Raw genomic sequence first — 16,256 nt, 5'->3', positions numbered from 1 at the left:
CAAAGTGATAGTTCTGATATGACACGCCACAAAGCTAATATAAGCTAATATAAATCTATATTAGACAGCATGAAAAAGACAATAAGATATGTTTCCTCGTGTAGGTAAAAAGAAGGTGGATGGCTTTTAAAACCGTTGAAACGCCGCATGTTCAAATCTCCCGATTTAGGAACCTTTTTTGAGTAAATAAAAACGTCTGATCACAAATTTCTCGTTGAACACCTTTCACAAAAGTGCGATGACGAGAATGGGGATTTTGAAAGAGAAGGCTTCGTAAACGATTTTCGCGATAATTAAAAATAAAAAAATATAAAATCAAGACAACGCCAGTCATTTCGAAGTTTGTATTTTATCTTGAAAATAAAATGTACTTTGCACATGACACAGATACAACAATTTAAAACAATGTAAACAGACATGCAGCTGTCACTTACAGAAAACACAAAGTCTAACCATTCTATTAGACAATTCAAAGTTAGTACAAATCCTTTAAAAAAATCAGCTTCAGTTTTGCTTTATGCTTCAAGGACTAGAAGTGGAGGCTGTAAGAATATTTAATAAGAAGACATTAATGTTTCGAATTTGGAGTTCCTGCCCACATGCAAAATTCCCCGCAGATGAGTCAGCTCTGGTAGAAGATGTTTGCATATATCAGTCTCCTGCAATTTCCGCCTTGTCAGAAAAAATATTTGTTCACAGTTTACACAATTAACAGTTACTTCGTGGTTATTTTTAGGACCAATCAAGCTCTCTTTCTGATCTCACAGCTGGAAACCACACTGTCCAAAATCTGATATATCTGCAGGGTGTGGACTTACATTTCTAGACAGGCAGGTATGATGTATTTATTTACATTTTGTGTTGTCCCTAAGGAGTTAATAAAGATCTGATACAAGTCCTTCACATCCCATGTCTGAATTTTATAGAATTGCAAAGAATTCTCCAGCTAAATGAAATCAAACAAATAGCGCTTCCAGTTTACGCAAGTCCAGAATACTGATGGGATTTCCAACAGAAGCGTTTTGCTGAAATACGCTGGGGGTACTCCAGTGATGCACATCCACAGCACTCCAGTATCTACTGCCTTCTCCTCATCTGTATACGTGTGACAGTTTCAGATGCTGTGCTTCTAAATTTGTTTAATCTAATTTAATAGCCAATGGGGTGCTTTTGAAAAGCTATTCTCCTGAAAAGATGAATACATAGGAAATGTTTTACCCATTCACTGATAAAAGCATTCCTCTCGGGACAATGACATCCAGTGACTGAATGCTTTGTGCCTGTTTGGAATACAATTGGTGGAATAGGTTTGGCTTAACCCTCTTGGTTAATGGGTAGGCTCCCGGCCTTGAGTGAGCCCAGGGGCAGCTGCAAGTTGGAGATGAGCTGGAGTAGAGATGCTTGAGAAAAATGCACACCGAGGTGTTTCTCTTTGCTATAAAGACTTAATTTCCATTAGGTGATTAGATACAGCTTTGTGTGACTGGCTTGTCATTGTTATCTGTCAGTTAATTGCTTCCTTTTAAAGGATTCTTGAAGCACCTATAAATAAAACCCTACCCATGGCATAAAAATAATGCAACAGACGTATTATGTCAGCAGTGCTGGTTGAGAAAATATGCGTTTTAGCTCCTGCAGATCAGGTGACTCATAAATGCCAGTGCCAGGGGAATCCAGAGAGGAGGGAGTCTTACTTCACCTGTAACAAGAAGAGATCACGGGCGGAAATGAGTTCGTTTTGCTTTCAAGGTTGTTTTCATTTCAATGCACAAGGCAGTGCAGCATTGGGTGGCTGCCGCGGAACAGACCAACTGCTAAATGTTCTGACTCATTTTATACATGCCAGCCTCATGTAGTCTGTCACTGGTTGGTTTATTTGAGGCTCAGTGGATATTTGCCCTGTTCTTTGAGGCTGATTGTGTCTTCTCTTAACACCCTTGTGAGGAGCTCACCGATTCCTGTTGTTTTTACAAAGTCAGGTCTTGCAGTATTCTAAGTGACCCTGAGGCAGTTTTTCTAACCGATACAGAGCTGTATAGATAAGCTAGGAGATCCCAGTATCCCATATGCTCCACAACACAATTAAACACTCTCACTATAGTCTTGAGTATTGATGTGTCAATATGGTCAGCATAGTAGCGCAGAGGTTAACATTGCTGCCTCACAGCACTAGGGCCCTATGTTTCAATCCCAGGGTGCTATCTGTGTGGAGTTTTTATGTTTTTCCCATGTTCACGTGGGTTTTCTCCAGTTTCCTCCCACAGTCCAAAGACATGCTGGTAGGTTAATTGGCTTCTGGGAAGACTGGCCCAGGTATGAATGTTTGTGTCTGTGTCTGTGTGTGCCCTGTAATGGACTGGCGTCCTGTCAAGGGTGTATTCTGCCTTGTGCCCATTGCTTGCTGGGATAGGCTCCTTTTCCCCAGCGACCCTGCGGTTAGAAAATGGATAGATGTGTCTACATAGTATAGTACAGTATATATTTTAGCAGAACATGGAGAATGTGGCATATAGGAAAGGATATGCGTGATATAACAAACAACAGATTTAGCAAGGTAACTGGCAGCAGAAGAAGGCATTAAAGAAGGGAGGAATGTAATAATAATAATTGCTTACACTTATATAGTGCTTTTCTGGACACTCCACTCAAAGCTCTTTACAGGTAATGGGGATCCCCTCCACCACCACCAGTGTGCAGCCCCACCTGGATGATGCTCCAGTACTCTCCCCACACACCAGCTCTCAGTGGGGAGGAGAGCAGAGTGATGAAACCAGTTCATAGATGGGGATTATTAGGAGGTCATGACTGGTAAAGGTCAATGGGAAATTTGGCCAGGACACCTGGGTTACACCCCTACTCTTTTCGAGAGACACCCTGGGATTTTTACTGACCACAGACAGTCAGGACCTCGGTTTTACATCTCATCCTAAGGACAGCGCCTTTTTACAGTATAGTGTCCCTGTCACTATACTGCAGCATTAGGACCCACACAGACCGCAGGGTGAGCGCCCCCTGCTGGCCGCACTAACACCTCTTCCAGCAGCAACCTGAGCTTTCCCAGGAGTCTCCCATCCAGGTACTGACCAGGCTCCCACCTGCTGAGCTCCAGTGGGGCTGCCAGCTGGGAGCTGCAGGGTGATATGGCTGCTGGCATGTAGCGGTAGCCAGTACGATACCTTGGACATGGTGAGGATGGCGCTGTACAGGAAGTTGAAGAGGAAGAGGAAGATGAACCACAAGGCTGTTGTCCATGCGCTACCCTCGCTGTCATCAGGATTGGCGTCTCCGCAGTCCAGAAACCACAGACCATGCACTGAGGAAGGCAAGGAAAGGAAACTTATATTACCCACTCATATTAAATCAGTTGGACTCAGAAGTTAAGTTCTCTCCCCCCAAAATAAGAATTGAGTTTCATTACACAAGCGTGGCCCAAATTGTCCAGATAAAATGCGTTAGATATCACAAAGAAGGTTTGCTAAAACATCCATCTATTTTCTAACCACTACTTCTAATTCAGGGCCACAGAGGGGCCAAAGGCTATCCCAGCAAGCAATTAGCAAAAAACCTAAATTAAATAAAAAATAAAAAACAATGTCCATCACAGGGCACACTCCCAAACACAGACACCCTCACACTAAGGACAATTGTCCCAGAAGCCAAACAACCATTATGACTTGGGACTGAGTCTGGAGTCCAAACTGGAGGAAAACGGAGCACCCAGAGGAAACCAACATGAGCTAGAGGTGAACATACAAACCCCACACAGATAGCACCTCAGGTCTTGAATTGAAAACTGTGAAGCCCGTATACTGAAACATGTAATTCCAAATAAAAGCTAAAAAAATTGATATCATAAATATCCTAAACCATTTTTTTTATCATAAAGAGCAAAGCATCAACTAATATCTGCACAATCATCGACATGCAAGCTTTTATTATCAGAGCTAACATATTTAATGCAGATAGACAAAAAGCATCAGTTAAAAGCTCATTTTTGTGACCATGGAAGAAGAAATTAGCTGAATTTAGTATACACAAAAGGAAGCACAGCACAAACAGTTACACATGCACAAGGATAATGGGGGCTGACTTTTAATATGAAATTACTTCTATAAAGGTGCAGTGCTGTCAGACAAGTCAGTTTGCCAGAACACCATGAATTTAGTGCCTTGCTAATGTCTGATCAGCAATAAATTGAAATTAAATGTTTGAATAGTAATAGCAATTAAAATATTTTAATCCACAAAATTTTGATATTACTGGTTTCATGTCTCTTTATCTTTTTAGTATTGTGTGTTAAACCCACTAATGCGCTTTTTAGACTGTGATATTATTATGAGGATAGCTGATTGGAAGAATTAAATAAATTCAACAACACGATTTGTGGCTTGGCTGAGAGATTTAAGAAAAAGGAGCAACTGTGAGCTCAACTAACTTATTTTTCAACACTAGCAACTTCTTTGGCACAATCCTCATTTCTGGATAGTCACGAGACCCCTAATAGATGAATTATGGTTTGTGATTTACCAATAAATGAAAAATGGTTTTATTTTAATCATACAGTATGTGCATTAAAATGTCAATTGTCACTAATGTAAACAATACAATTTATGTTATACGTTCTTCTGTGTATTTTAAATTTGTGGTGCATTTTTCATATGACATAACTGAACTCCTGCTGATTCTTTTTAAGCTACATCTTATTTGAAATATAATACTGTACATTAAAATATGAGTTGATTGTCTTTTGATTAGCACCCTATGGCTAATTGCACATGTATTTTTGTGCAGAAGGATTGTATTTCAAATCTTTGTGAGCAGCATTCAATGTTAAGCATGCAGTGGAAATCTTCTTCTTTTGAAGGTATTCTAGATTGTGAAATGGCTATTTTCACTTTACAAAGAACAAGTCAGTGGGTTGTGGACAACAGCTAGCCGAGCTGAGAGTAGATCACTGTTCCACCAGCTGTGTGAAAGGTTTTGAAGAGCAAGTTTTCATTTGGTGGAGCACCTTGAGCACCTCAACCTGTTTTTGAAGTATTTGACCTCTTCCTTACAATTAGAAATAGGTATCTCTTGCCTACAAGCAAATCAAACCTAGCTTTGGCTCCAGTCATTCTTATACTGTACACTTGTACAGTTTCTGGCTGTTTCCTAAATTCCTGAAGTATTCTCAGCCAATTTCTGGTAGTGATTTTCACTTAATTTGTAGTCAAAAATACATAGTGCTACGGTTAGCACATGTTCAACGACCTGTGTAGTTTGACTTTTTTTGTTGTTAGAAAAGTTGTTGTTCCTTCTCAATTTGCAATGTTTGTGTGGAATATAATCCCAGAATTTCACATTCATATTTGCATTTTTATTTTGCATCTAAACTAGTACATTAAGTATTAAAACACTGGCAGAGATTGGTAATTGCTTCGCCTGAGATTTCCATTCCATGTATCTGTTTACACTTATTACAGACACAACATCAAATGAATGAACTGACATAATATTCACAAACAGACGTCAGGGACACACTTGCAGTAACACAATTACAGTGAGCACAAAGATTAAAGGGGGGGAATTATACATTTGAACAAAAAGAGCGACAGGGATTAGAGGTATTCATTGATTCTTACTCATGTACTGTGAATGCCAGGTATACAGTATATATCATACATATATATGATATGAAATGGTTACTTGAAAACAAACCCGATAATTAAATGGAAGTTAAAATATACATGTGGAAGCAACTACTTATAAGCAATGGTAAAAAACAACAACAACAAAGTGTTAAATGTTGTAGCCTTTAAATTTTAAATACGCCAAACATGTATAATCAGGGCTTTTGTAGTACAGTCTTGTACTGCTGCTCATAGAGATAACCATTTGGTTTAGCAGCCTGATTTCCAATCATTGATAATCTTAACATGTTACTTTTCGAAATGTGCATAGTCGAAATAGTGTGTGTGCATAGTTTCTCTTGTGCCATTAGGTTTTTGGTGCTGTAGTCTTCGCCTCCTTAACAGTTGTGTGGTTTTGTTGGGACTTGATAAGAACAGATCGCGTGACACAGGGCAATTGCTGGAAACAGACACGGTACAGAGATACGTGCAGAAGGAATTGTTTTGGGGAATGGCATCAGCAGGAACAGAGACAGATGGGACGGTTATTCATCAACAAAAGTTGGACACTGGCATTTACCATCTTCTTTCTTGATAGTTTTCATCTGGGGGGCTGTTTTGTTATCTCCCAATGAAGGATGTTTCACTGCACATAAATATTCATTTTTCTCCCACTGATCTTTAGCAATGGTCAGGTAGCTCATGGCTGAGTACAGGCCATTGTTCTTTACAGGGCGACTTGTGATGCCTTCTTCTTTCAAGTTTCCATTTTCTCCCCACATGATATAAATATTTTCAGGAAAAAACCCAGTCACCAGGCACACGAGAGTGGCAGATCCTTTTTCCCGTATTTCAGCCTCTGATGGGGGCAGTATATACAAGGTAGGTTTTTGCTTTAAGCCTGAAAACAAAAAGCAAAACCTAATCATAATGCTAATCATATAAACCTTAGCAACTTTAAACTGGCTGGCGACGCTGAGTATGAATGCTCATAAATACACACATGACTACCACCCCCCGAACACACACAACATACTAAAATGACATTCTTCATTGAAAACACCAGCATCACCATCTCATGTGATCTCATGAGATGGAAGATGCAAAGAGAGGCCCTTTTCAGGACTGGGGTAGAGCACCTCTAAAAAAACAGTACAGCTCTAGTACTAGTGATACTAGACAAGTAAGTTGTGCTCTTTCCTCTAGACCGGAATTTTCAAGCCATTCCACCAGTGTGGTGAGAAGGGTCACTGTGCTTAGAAGGTCCTGTTCTTCATATAAGCCTTTAAACCAAGGTCCAGACAACCCAGCAATTTAAGATGCCAGGGTCTATTCACACTGTAATAATAGGGGTGTTGATATCCAGGTCTGATTACTGTTCATTACAGATCCCAGGACACTGTCCATGAGAGTAGATGTGTTTATCTTTGTTTCCTGGCTAAATTCCAGAGGGAAATTTAGCCAGAACACCAGTATGTTAGTACAATAAGACATATCTAACATTTATCTTTATGCAACTGGTATACTGGTAAATAAACACCAGTTTCATCATCATTGTGTTTTTTTTTTTGCATTTTGGGGACCTGATCACACTGACCTAGTGAAGAGAATTTGAAAGACAAATAATCTTGTCAGAATGTCTGTACACTCATAAACAACATCTAATTCAACTTTCTGAAAACAAACATGCATCATAAATCTTAGCTATGGCCTATATTCACCTAGGCCACCACTGGAATCAGGAATGAAATGCTTAATTGTTTTGAGAACTGCTTGTAATACTGCATAGATAGCAATTTAAATATATTTTGAGATATACAACCTTGACATTTTGTAAATGCATTTACATAAAAGAGTCAGTAAACTAAATAATCTTAGCCTCTAAATACAAATCTCCAGTTTGCTAGAGTTCAATACTGACCAAGTAATATTTAATGCATGTATTGCATATCACAACACTGTATGGTTTAGTTATTTTACTCTAACTCTCTGACATAACCTAGTAACTTAACCAAAAACCTTTTTTTGCCATAGCTTGAACTGTGTTAATCACTGTTTTTATTGTCTTTAGTTTGGACTAGTGCATATATTACTGAAGATGTATAATTGTTTCCTGGTTCCTCTGAAGCTGATGTGCATTTCTCATATACCAACAAACAAACATGGAGCAAATTTTTTGTGTGGTGTGAGAAATATCAGAAATTATTTTGAGCATCCATGAAATCTACTTACCTCTATTGTTTACTTGAATTTGCCTTTTAATGGGATCTTGCTGAGATTTGAGTTGCACAATACACTCAAACACTTCTCCACTGTACCACTTCGAAGCGTCAATTGTTAAGTTGCTGACAGCTCTTGTTTTAGTAAGATTTAACTGGCCTGTGGCAGGTTTTCCCCCTTCTGTCCAGGACACCTGTGCACCTATCAGATTATCACCTTCTACCTCGCAGGACAGCACAGCTCTGTTGGAAATGAACAATTCTTTCTGGTCTGCATCCTTCAGGTTTACCTGCAGACAGGGTGCTTCAAACACCATGAATGAAGAATAAAGGGGAGATGTCAGGGTGGGTTCAGTAGATTGGTAATATCCAACTGATTATCGTAGAAGGACAAATGTATTGGAGGTTATTTGAAGTGAGTCTCCAGGCTGAGAGAACAATGAGTTGACTGTAAGAAGGAGGCTGACTGGACTCTCCCCACTTTCACGAGGAATGAGCTGGGGAGCTGCTGCAAGGGTAAAAATGGGGAGGTGGTAGAGGTGAGAGAAAGGAGCAAAGGAGGCAACATACACACAGGAGGTCATGAAATCTGTACCTTGAAGATTAATTTGATCATCCAAGAAAAACACAGCTGAAACTAGGCGGAAAAATGTCAAGTAGGCTATTTACAGATATGTACTGTGTCATCTTCCAGATGAGGTCTCTACTTGGTTAAGACTGAAGACCCTAGGACAGTTTGTAAGAGTATTCGGTATTGATTATGGTTTTCTTGCTAAACTCCACTCTGGAAAGAACTCTCTGTCCTCCCTAAAGTACTCCTTAATTCAGCTGAAAAAGCAATTTTTCTCTCTTTCTTCTTATCTGTGTTGCAGTGGGGCCACTGCACTCCAGTGGTGGGTGAGGTATGTCCCCTCTCATGAAGGCCAGAGCTTTGAGACCCTTTGGAATGAAAAGCTCTGTTTGAATGCAGTTAGTTATTTTTATAGATTCTTTAAATCTGTCTAACCTATCTTTCAGGAGGTTAACACATCACATGTCTACTTTCTATTTCTGGTCAATGTTTACAGAAACCTTGCAGTAGTAACTGTCATCATTTTTCATACTCACACCCGAAGAAGGCTCCACAGCCGAAACATTGTTTCCTTTTTTCTCTTTTCAGTATGGATTACATTTTTAACACTTTCCCTGCTCTCCTTTTTCACAGTGATGGAACTTGGGATTATATACTTATCCTCTTGCAGTACTGGAAAATACTCCACTATCTTTGCTCTGTTAATTCCAACACCATGCAAGAATATAACAAGGACCTGAGGGTCTCATGTTTTAATTTGTAGTGCCACATATAAATGCTAGCAGCTGCCATGATTTAATGGTGAACTTGGTGTTGGATATGACAAACACAATGACTGAGTTTTCATCTGGATATCGGGACTAAAAATCAATCCATCCATTCATTACCTTGTATCTTGGGTGGATCAATTTTCTTGATTGGATCAGTCTTCACGTCACCCTGAGGATGTTTTGCCTCACAGTAGAAGGATTTTCCTGAGTTCCAGTCGGAGGTGGACAAGGACACCATGCTGGTCGAGGAGTAGGTCCCCCCACTGAGCACGGACGGGTATTTCTCGAAGGGGGTCAGCTCTTTGTTGGTACTGTCGGTCCACTTGAAGGTCAGGGAATCGGGCAGGAACCCTGTGGCCAAGCAGCCCACAGAAACCACACCTCCACTCGTTCCAGAGCCGCATGAGGCCACCAGAGGGAACAGGGTTGGCTTAGTCGGTGAAGCTGAAGATGGAAACACGACACAATCACTTACTATCCATGACAGAGTTCCAGTTTATTTTAGAAACATAAAACCCTTCCTATGTTTTGATAGGTTTCCTGGAGGATCTTGGAGGTCATTCCTGTTTTTATTTCTCTACTCCTGTTCATGTTTCACCTCACCCTTTCAATCTAAACACAGCCCTGACTCCTCCAGATAGGTGTTAATTCTGGTGTTGAAAGCTAATTAGTGACCTTGTCTGAATGATCAAGGCCTCTTGGGCCAACTTGCCACCCAGAGCTGCTTCTTCTGGACTTGTCGACAAGTATCTACATGTGGGAGTGCATCACCCTCATTATTCATACCGGGAAGGCATGATAGTGAACATGAAGAACTTAATAGAGGAACCAAGTTCACTAGGAAGTTGGTAGTTAACGTGCACAGGAGAAAAACTTAATTAACACTCAACAAGCTGTAATAAATTAGGCTAGAAATGGCCCTGTTGAGAAACGCTTCGTTTAAACGATTAATTCTCCCGAAAAGTTCAAGCAAACTCTCTGTCGTTAAAGGACATTGCTGTAGTTTCTAAACGCGATCACACAAATAGCACAGCACAGGAATACGCCGAGTAAAGGAGCGACATGAAAAACACAAAACCAACCAAAAATTCTTACAAGCTACAGCTAACAGACCGTCCGGGCTCCGCGATTGTGTGATTAATGTTCTGGGTGTGACTTTTACCTTTTTCAAAAATTATATGAAAACAAAAACCCGTCTTGCACCTGATAAGCTAAAACTGTTTTTAGAATTGCTTGATCATTTAAATTAATTCTCACAAAATAATTGTTAAGGCTGCTGAAATAAAGAGAACTGAAGAGCACAAGACTGTGAAACGTACATTTAAAGACGGAAGAAAGTTATACGAACACACCGTTTGCAATGTATACAGCGTTAGCATCTGTAGCGGTTAACGCCTATTACGTTTAACAGAAAAATAAACGTCAGATATGAATTAAAATAACTTTCAGACTATACAAGTCACGGAAAAACGCGTCAGTTAATTAATAAGTTGATCAATACCTTCTGGTGGAGCGGTTTATAAAATAGTGCATTTTTGTCATATGAAATAAAGTCGGATCATTCAGCGTCCTCTCGCCTTTCTCATTATTTTGCATATTTTAAGCCGAATAATTAAATATTACGGCAATCACTTTTTAGATGGTTTGTTTTAGAGATAAAAAAAATCTTATTTTATAGGTGAGGATATATGCAGTTTTGGTTGTCTTTGAATGGAAAACGGTTAACACAAATGTTTTTTTCAGTTTAGTCTTATCAAACAAGCTACTAGACCCGAAACGCAGCACAGTTTATTTAACTTGCGAAAAGTAACATGGCAGGTTAAATTTTTTGAAAAAGAGATACACTAAAGGGAGGCTTTGGAAGTGAAATCGATTAAATCTTTTTTTTTCTCCTCATGTAAAGAAAGCGCAAATAAACTAGAACAACGAATAATAAAATAAAGTGTTCTTACCTGATGATACGGTCACTATCTTCCTTCCCCCCCAGTAATCAAACCAGTCGCATTGTGACTTAAAATTCACCTACCCTGAACCCAAAACGTTTAGATTATAGACCTTTATAGTCAGATTCTGGGTCGCATACGAGCGGAGGGAAATGTAACATACAACTTAGACTGAACTAGAAACCTGAAGGTATGTTGATGTAAAACAAACTGCATGCCTACCTATCTGCATGCAACCACGACCTAAGATTTTTCACGTTCCGCCCGTTCTCCTTTTAATTGAAATTTTTACATCCGATTATTTTTTTCTGGTCCTTTAATTTTATGGCGCATGATATCGGATGGGAATTTATTTTAACGAAAACGAAGGATTTTAAGTTAACGAAAGCAGAACAGCTTTCTGATTTTTACATCTAAAATACGAAACGAAATGTATTGCTAGGAAAATAAAAGAAACGGATTTCTTACCGGAGGTGACCGTGACCATGGTGCCTTTTCCCCAGTAGTCAAAAGCCCAGTAGCACAGTGACTGACTCGGCTCTGCCGCCGCGATTAAAACACTAACCGCTCGCTTCCAGTGAGGAACGAGTCTAATAGGACTGGTAGATTTAATTCAACTCTGATACAGCAGATTCAGAAACCGCGTATTTTCCTGACCGTTTCCTTGCCTGGGTTGTTATTTTGAGGCACCACAGAGTAAGAGACGAAGGTAAAACTGGATCATTAGCTCAAACTCCACCAAAATCACGCACCGGGCGTCTCAGCAGTGAGTGTGCTCGGTACTTACCGGAGGTGACGGTGACCGCTGTCCCGGATCCCCAGTAATCGAAGCGGTTGTCACGTTGCTGAATTTACTCCGACCGCTCATTCTAAAACCCGGGTAACCCAGGCACCGACCGAACAACCACCGTATCCTAATCATTTGTACTTCGTCTATCATTTATTTACTGTATATTCTATATAAAAATAGACTATTCTGCCTTATATCACATTAACAACGTCGCCTACCACCAATAAAGGCCGAAAAAAATGCGTATCTTTTCAGATCTTGATGAAGGTAAATCCATTCGGTCGCCACAGAGAGGTTAGATAATGATTAGACAGTATTCTATTTGCCTTATACATTTTACAAATATTTTTAATCTGCTCGAACGCTAATCACAATCTTCAATTCAATCTCGAATACTAAATTGCAGCGTGGGCAGTTAATTGTATGACACGATGGAAAGGCATGTTTTTTTTTTAATTCCCTGTTTCTGCTCCAGTGAAATCATTACATTGTAAGCTTTAAAAAAATCGAGTATTAAATATAAAGCGCAATTTACCCCTCTTTCTTTCCTCTCGAATTGAGCCCAGTTAAAATTCAGTAACCCAGCATAACCTATGCCGACCTTAGATTTGACAAGTCTGACCACAGAAAACGAACAAACAGAAAAATCCACCGTCCAAATTCTAACGGGGTAAAGACGGGAAATAAACGGGTTTTTCTTACCAGAAGTGACGGTGACCATGGTGCCTTTCCCCCAGTAGTCAAAGTAGTCACACTGCTCGTGTCCATACACTCTGCTGTACAATAAGTCCCTACAGTTTCTCCCGATTTAAACCAAGCGGTGACAAAACTTTCCGAATACCGAAATGCAGGTGTTTTAATTCAGAATTCAAACTTAAAAAACACGAAAACGTCAATTGTTACGGACAGCAGCCTATTATTTAACTAATGTTGTCTTCCACTCGCTTCTAAAGCTTAAATAGAGCGACTGGATACAAAATCTACTTAAAAATCACGGTTATTGTATATTTTAAACTAGAGGTCTTACCTGATGTGACGGTGACCATAGTTCCTTTCCCCCAGTAGTCGAAAGCATAGTAGTCACACTGAATTAGTTCACCGGACTATCGGTGCAAAAACGTTTTCAGTATAAAATCCTGTTTATTATATTACAACGAGAACTTGAGTCTTATCTATGTAACGTAAGCCCCATGGAAAGGTTTTTTTTTAAATATGTAATTGCTATTTTATAGCCCCATTAAAAAGAAAAGCCAGGACAGTATCTGGGAATGATTGAAGTTTATCAGTTTTAACTGAGAACGTATTTAATACATTTCTGTTATTAAATATCAACGCCTATCATGTTCTGCATTTTTTTTCTGCATCGACAGTAAAGTCGTCGATTCTCATGGCCATTTTCCAGTTTAATATTGAAAAGCCGTGATTTCTAATTTTAAAAATTGTATCCATTAATTAAAAAAGTTAACACGAGATTGTGTCGGTGGCTATAATACGTGTAACGGACGTCGTTCTGTAATTGAAGCAGCCTTTATATATATATATTTTAATGGGACCCGAGATATAGTTATAAAGGACGCAAACGCTGTTCTTTAAATTTCAGGTTCAGCAAATCGTGAAGCATTTTTCTATCGCTAGACCTGGTTTTACCAGAGAAATACGACGAAGCCAAATTATATTATAAAAGTAAGAAGAATTCAGAACGAACGCAAGTTGTTTTCTTACCCGAGCTGACGGTGACTTGTGTCCCTTTCCCCCAGTGATCGAAGTAGTTGTAGTAGCACAGCGGTTAGTTGTTTAAACGGAGGTTAACATTAATATCGACGCTCAGGACCATTCAAATGTTTTCCCTTTTTAAATGATTTTTTTACATTTATAATTCTAAAAAAAACCTTTTTCCGTTGCCTCTGTTATTTTGACTTGTTTGAGTTCACTCATCAGCATGAGTACTCGTACAGCAAAAGGTGGCAGAAATATCAATTCCGAGCCAGTAAAAGATAGCAACTTGAATTTTCTGAAGAAATCTTAAGTAGTAGCTTTTGTTAGCAGTGCTAGATGTTTCGTGTCGTGGGATGAGTGGCCGTGAAACACAAAGACGCAGGCTTACAAATAATATTGCACATCTGAAATCCGACAGACGTGTACAGTATGTCTTACCTGAAGTCACAGTCACCTGGGTTCCTTTCCCCCAGTAATCAAACTCTCTCCAGTTGCACAGCTCTGTAACTCTACTCTTTACCTGTGCGTAAACCGCCTTAACTGTACTTCAGGTCTGCCTAAAGCCGTCTGCAGAAAACAAGACGTTTAAATCTAACCCTGCCATCTCCTTCTGTATCGACACAATGCAATTTAATTTAGACTTTCTGGTGAATAAAATATCCGCCTGAAACACATAAGACTCAACAGCGTTGTACCATTTAACGCCAAAAACATCTGATACCGCTAATTTCTGACGCACAATTAGTACGCGACTCGTAATATTATTGTTATGAATATTTTTTCTTACCGTTTGTTACCGTGACCATAGTGCCTTTCCCCCAGTAGTCGTAAGCTCCGTAGTCACGGTGCGGCAGCTGTTTAATTACTCAGTTCAAAAACGTCTGAGTCTGCTTCTTCTCAAGAACTGAATGTTTTTTTTAAGTCAGATTAATTGTTTCTTAATGAAATACACGAACTACCGTGAACTACTGTAGTTTTTACGCTTTAGCGATGAAAGGGATTAGTCAATAGTAGACAATACAATAAATAAGAAGCCCGGGATGTCCTTTTCCAACGTCTTTTCGTACCGTTTGTGACTGTGACCTTTCCAACGCTTCCACGCTACACAAACACTTTGTCTGTTTCACAACGGTGAAGCCTCATTAAAAATCCGTGTGGTTCAAATTACGTCTAGGTATCGGCTGTAGGCTATGAAACATTCCCTTTGTCATCACAGTATTTCTTTGGCACTGGTCACTAATTTAGTCTTTTGATTCGAAGAACTTACTCGGTTTCTTTTTTTGGGGGGGTGAGTTCAATACAGAGCGGCGAGTATTTACCTGAGGTGATGGTGACCGAGGTCCCTTTCCCCCAGTAGTCGAAAGCAGCATAGTCACAGTGCGGCACCTCGCTCATCGTTTCGAGCAATAACTACGAGCTACTTCTCGGTCATAATTAAGCTTTTCCAAATCTTGACACGATTTGTTGGTGTACAAATCCGGATACTGTGTTCTCGGTAGTAAAATTAACTACGTTTCTGACCTGGTCGCGTAATTATAACGGCTTTAGTCTAATTTAAAGGTTGAGGAGTAGCTCTCTGATCCCACTCAGAAACACAATTAAAACGATTTCTTTCAAGACAACAAGAAGAAAAAAGATGAACAAATTGCAATTATACAATAAATCTTATATAACACAAATAGTAACACTGATACTGAAAAAACAAACTCTGCCTCCCTCCATGTCTCAAATAGGATACTGTAACCGTTTTCTCTTGTTTAAAAAAAATATCGTAATTCAAACCGTGTTAGAGAAAGATGTTTCGTCGGTAATTACCTGAGGTGACGGTCACCATGGTTCCTTTTCCCCAGTAGTCAAAAAAGTCATAGTCACGGTGTTGTGTGTCGCTAGAATCTCAGTTCTAAAACTAAGTGCTGTGAGACCGATTCCACCCGAATCAAACCGGACAGCTCCCGAGCGCGTCCGCAGTGACCTGTGCGGTCCTAACACTCGAAACGAGCTCCGAACCCGTGAGCAACCAAAGAAAGAGGTTCTGTTATACTGTATAGGCCAGGACTGTTAACTTTTAGATCTTTCATAGTTTTATATTTTCAGCTGCACCCAGAAGATAGACCCATGGAAACCAACTTTGAAATAAGTAGCACAGAAAACGAAAAAAACAACAACAATTAAATCACAATAGTATTAGAAAAGGTGATACGTACCAGAAGACACGGTGACACTCGTTCCTTTCCCCCAGTAGTCGAAGTAACCGTAGTAATCACAGTAAAGCGTTTACGGTGCTTTCTGAACCAAAAACCTCTTCTCAATACAGGCTTAATCAATGGTTGGCTACTCCCTCCCACGACAGCGCCAGCTTAGGGCGAAGGCCCTTGCAGCGGCGCGGGCTGTATACCCAAATTAGGTCCCCGGGCTGGAAGACAGGCCCCCTGCAGCGCAGATCGTAGTTCTGCTTTTGCCAGATCCTCTCCTGAGCCAGGTGGGTCCAGGCAAAGCTGTGCACTCGCCACATCCCCCTGCCGCAGGTCCCACTCGTAGTCCGGTCTGGCTGGCAGTGCCAGCTCGTCTCCAGGTGGCGAACAGAGGGCCAGATTCACCGGGGTTCGCATCTCCTGGTCCAGTATGAGCAAGGCCG

The 16,256-nt window shown here is 40.1% G+C and overlaps 1 gene segment (V, D, J or C); it reads right to left on the bottom strand.

Annotated features, from left to right (window-relative positions):
* Positions 1-330: 330 nt before the first annotated feature.
* Positions 331-15,031, bottom strand: LOC102685290 (immunoglobulin heavy constant gamma 2A-like). The segment is given in 6 exon segments: positions 331-1,699; positions 3,177-3,313; positions 6,193-6,513; positions 7,845-8,135; positions 9,290-9,616; positions 14,941-15,031. Coding segments are annotated over 6 exon segments (1,161 nt in total).
* Positions 15,032-16,256: the final 1,225 nt, after the last annotated feature.

Source organism: Lepisosteus oculatus, chromosome 4 (genome assembly GCF_040954835.1).
Source record: "Lepisosteus oculatus isolate fLepOcu1 chromosome 4, fLepOcu1.hap2, whole genome shotgun sequence".
NCBI lineage: Eukaryota > Metazoa > Chordata > Actinopteri > Semionotiformes > Lepisosteidae > Lepisosteus > Lepisosteus oculatus.
This window is presented reverse-complemented; position numbering and strand designations above follow the sequence as displayed.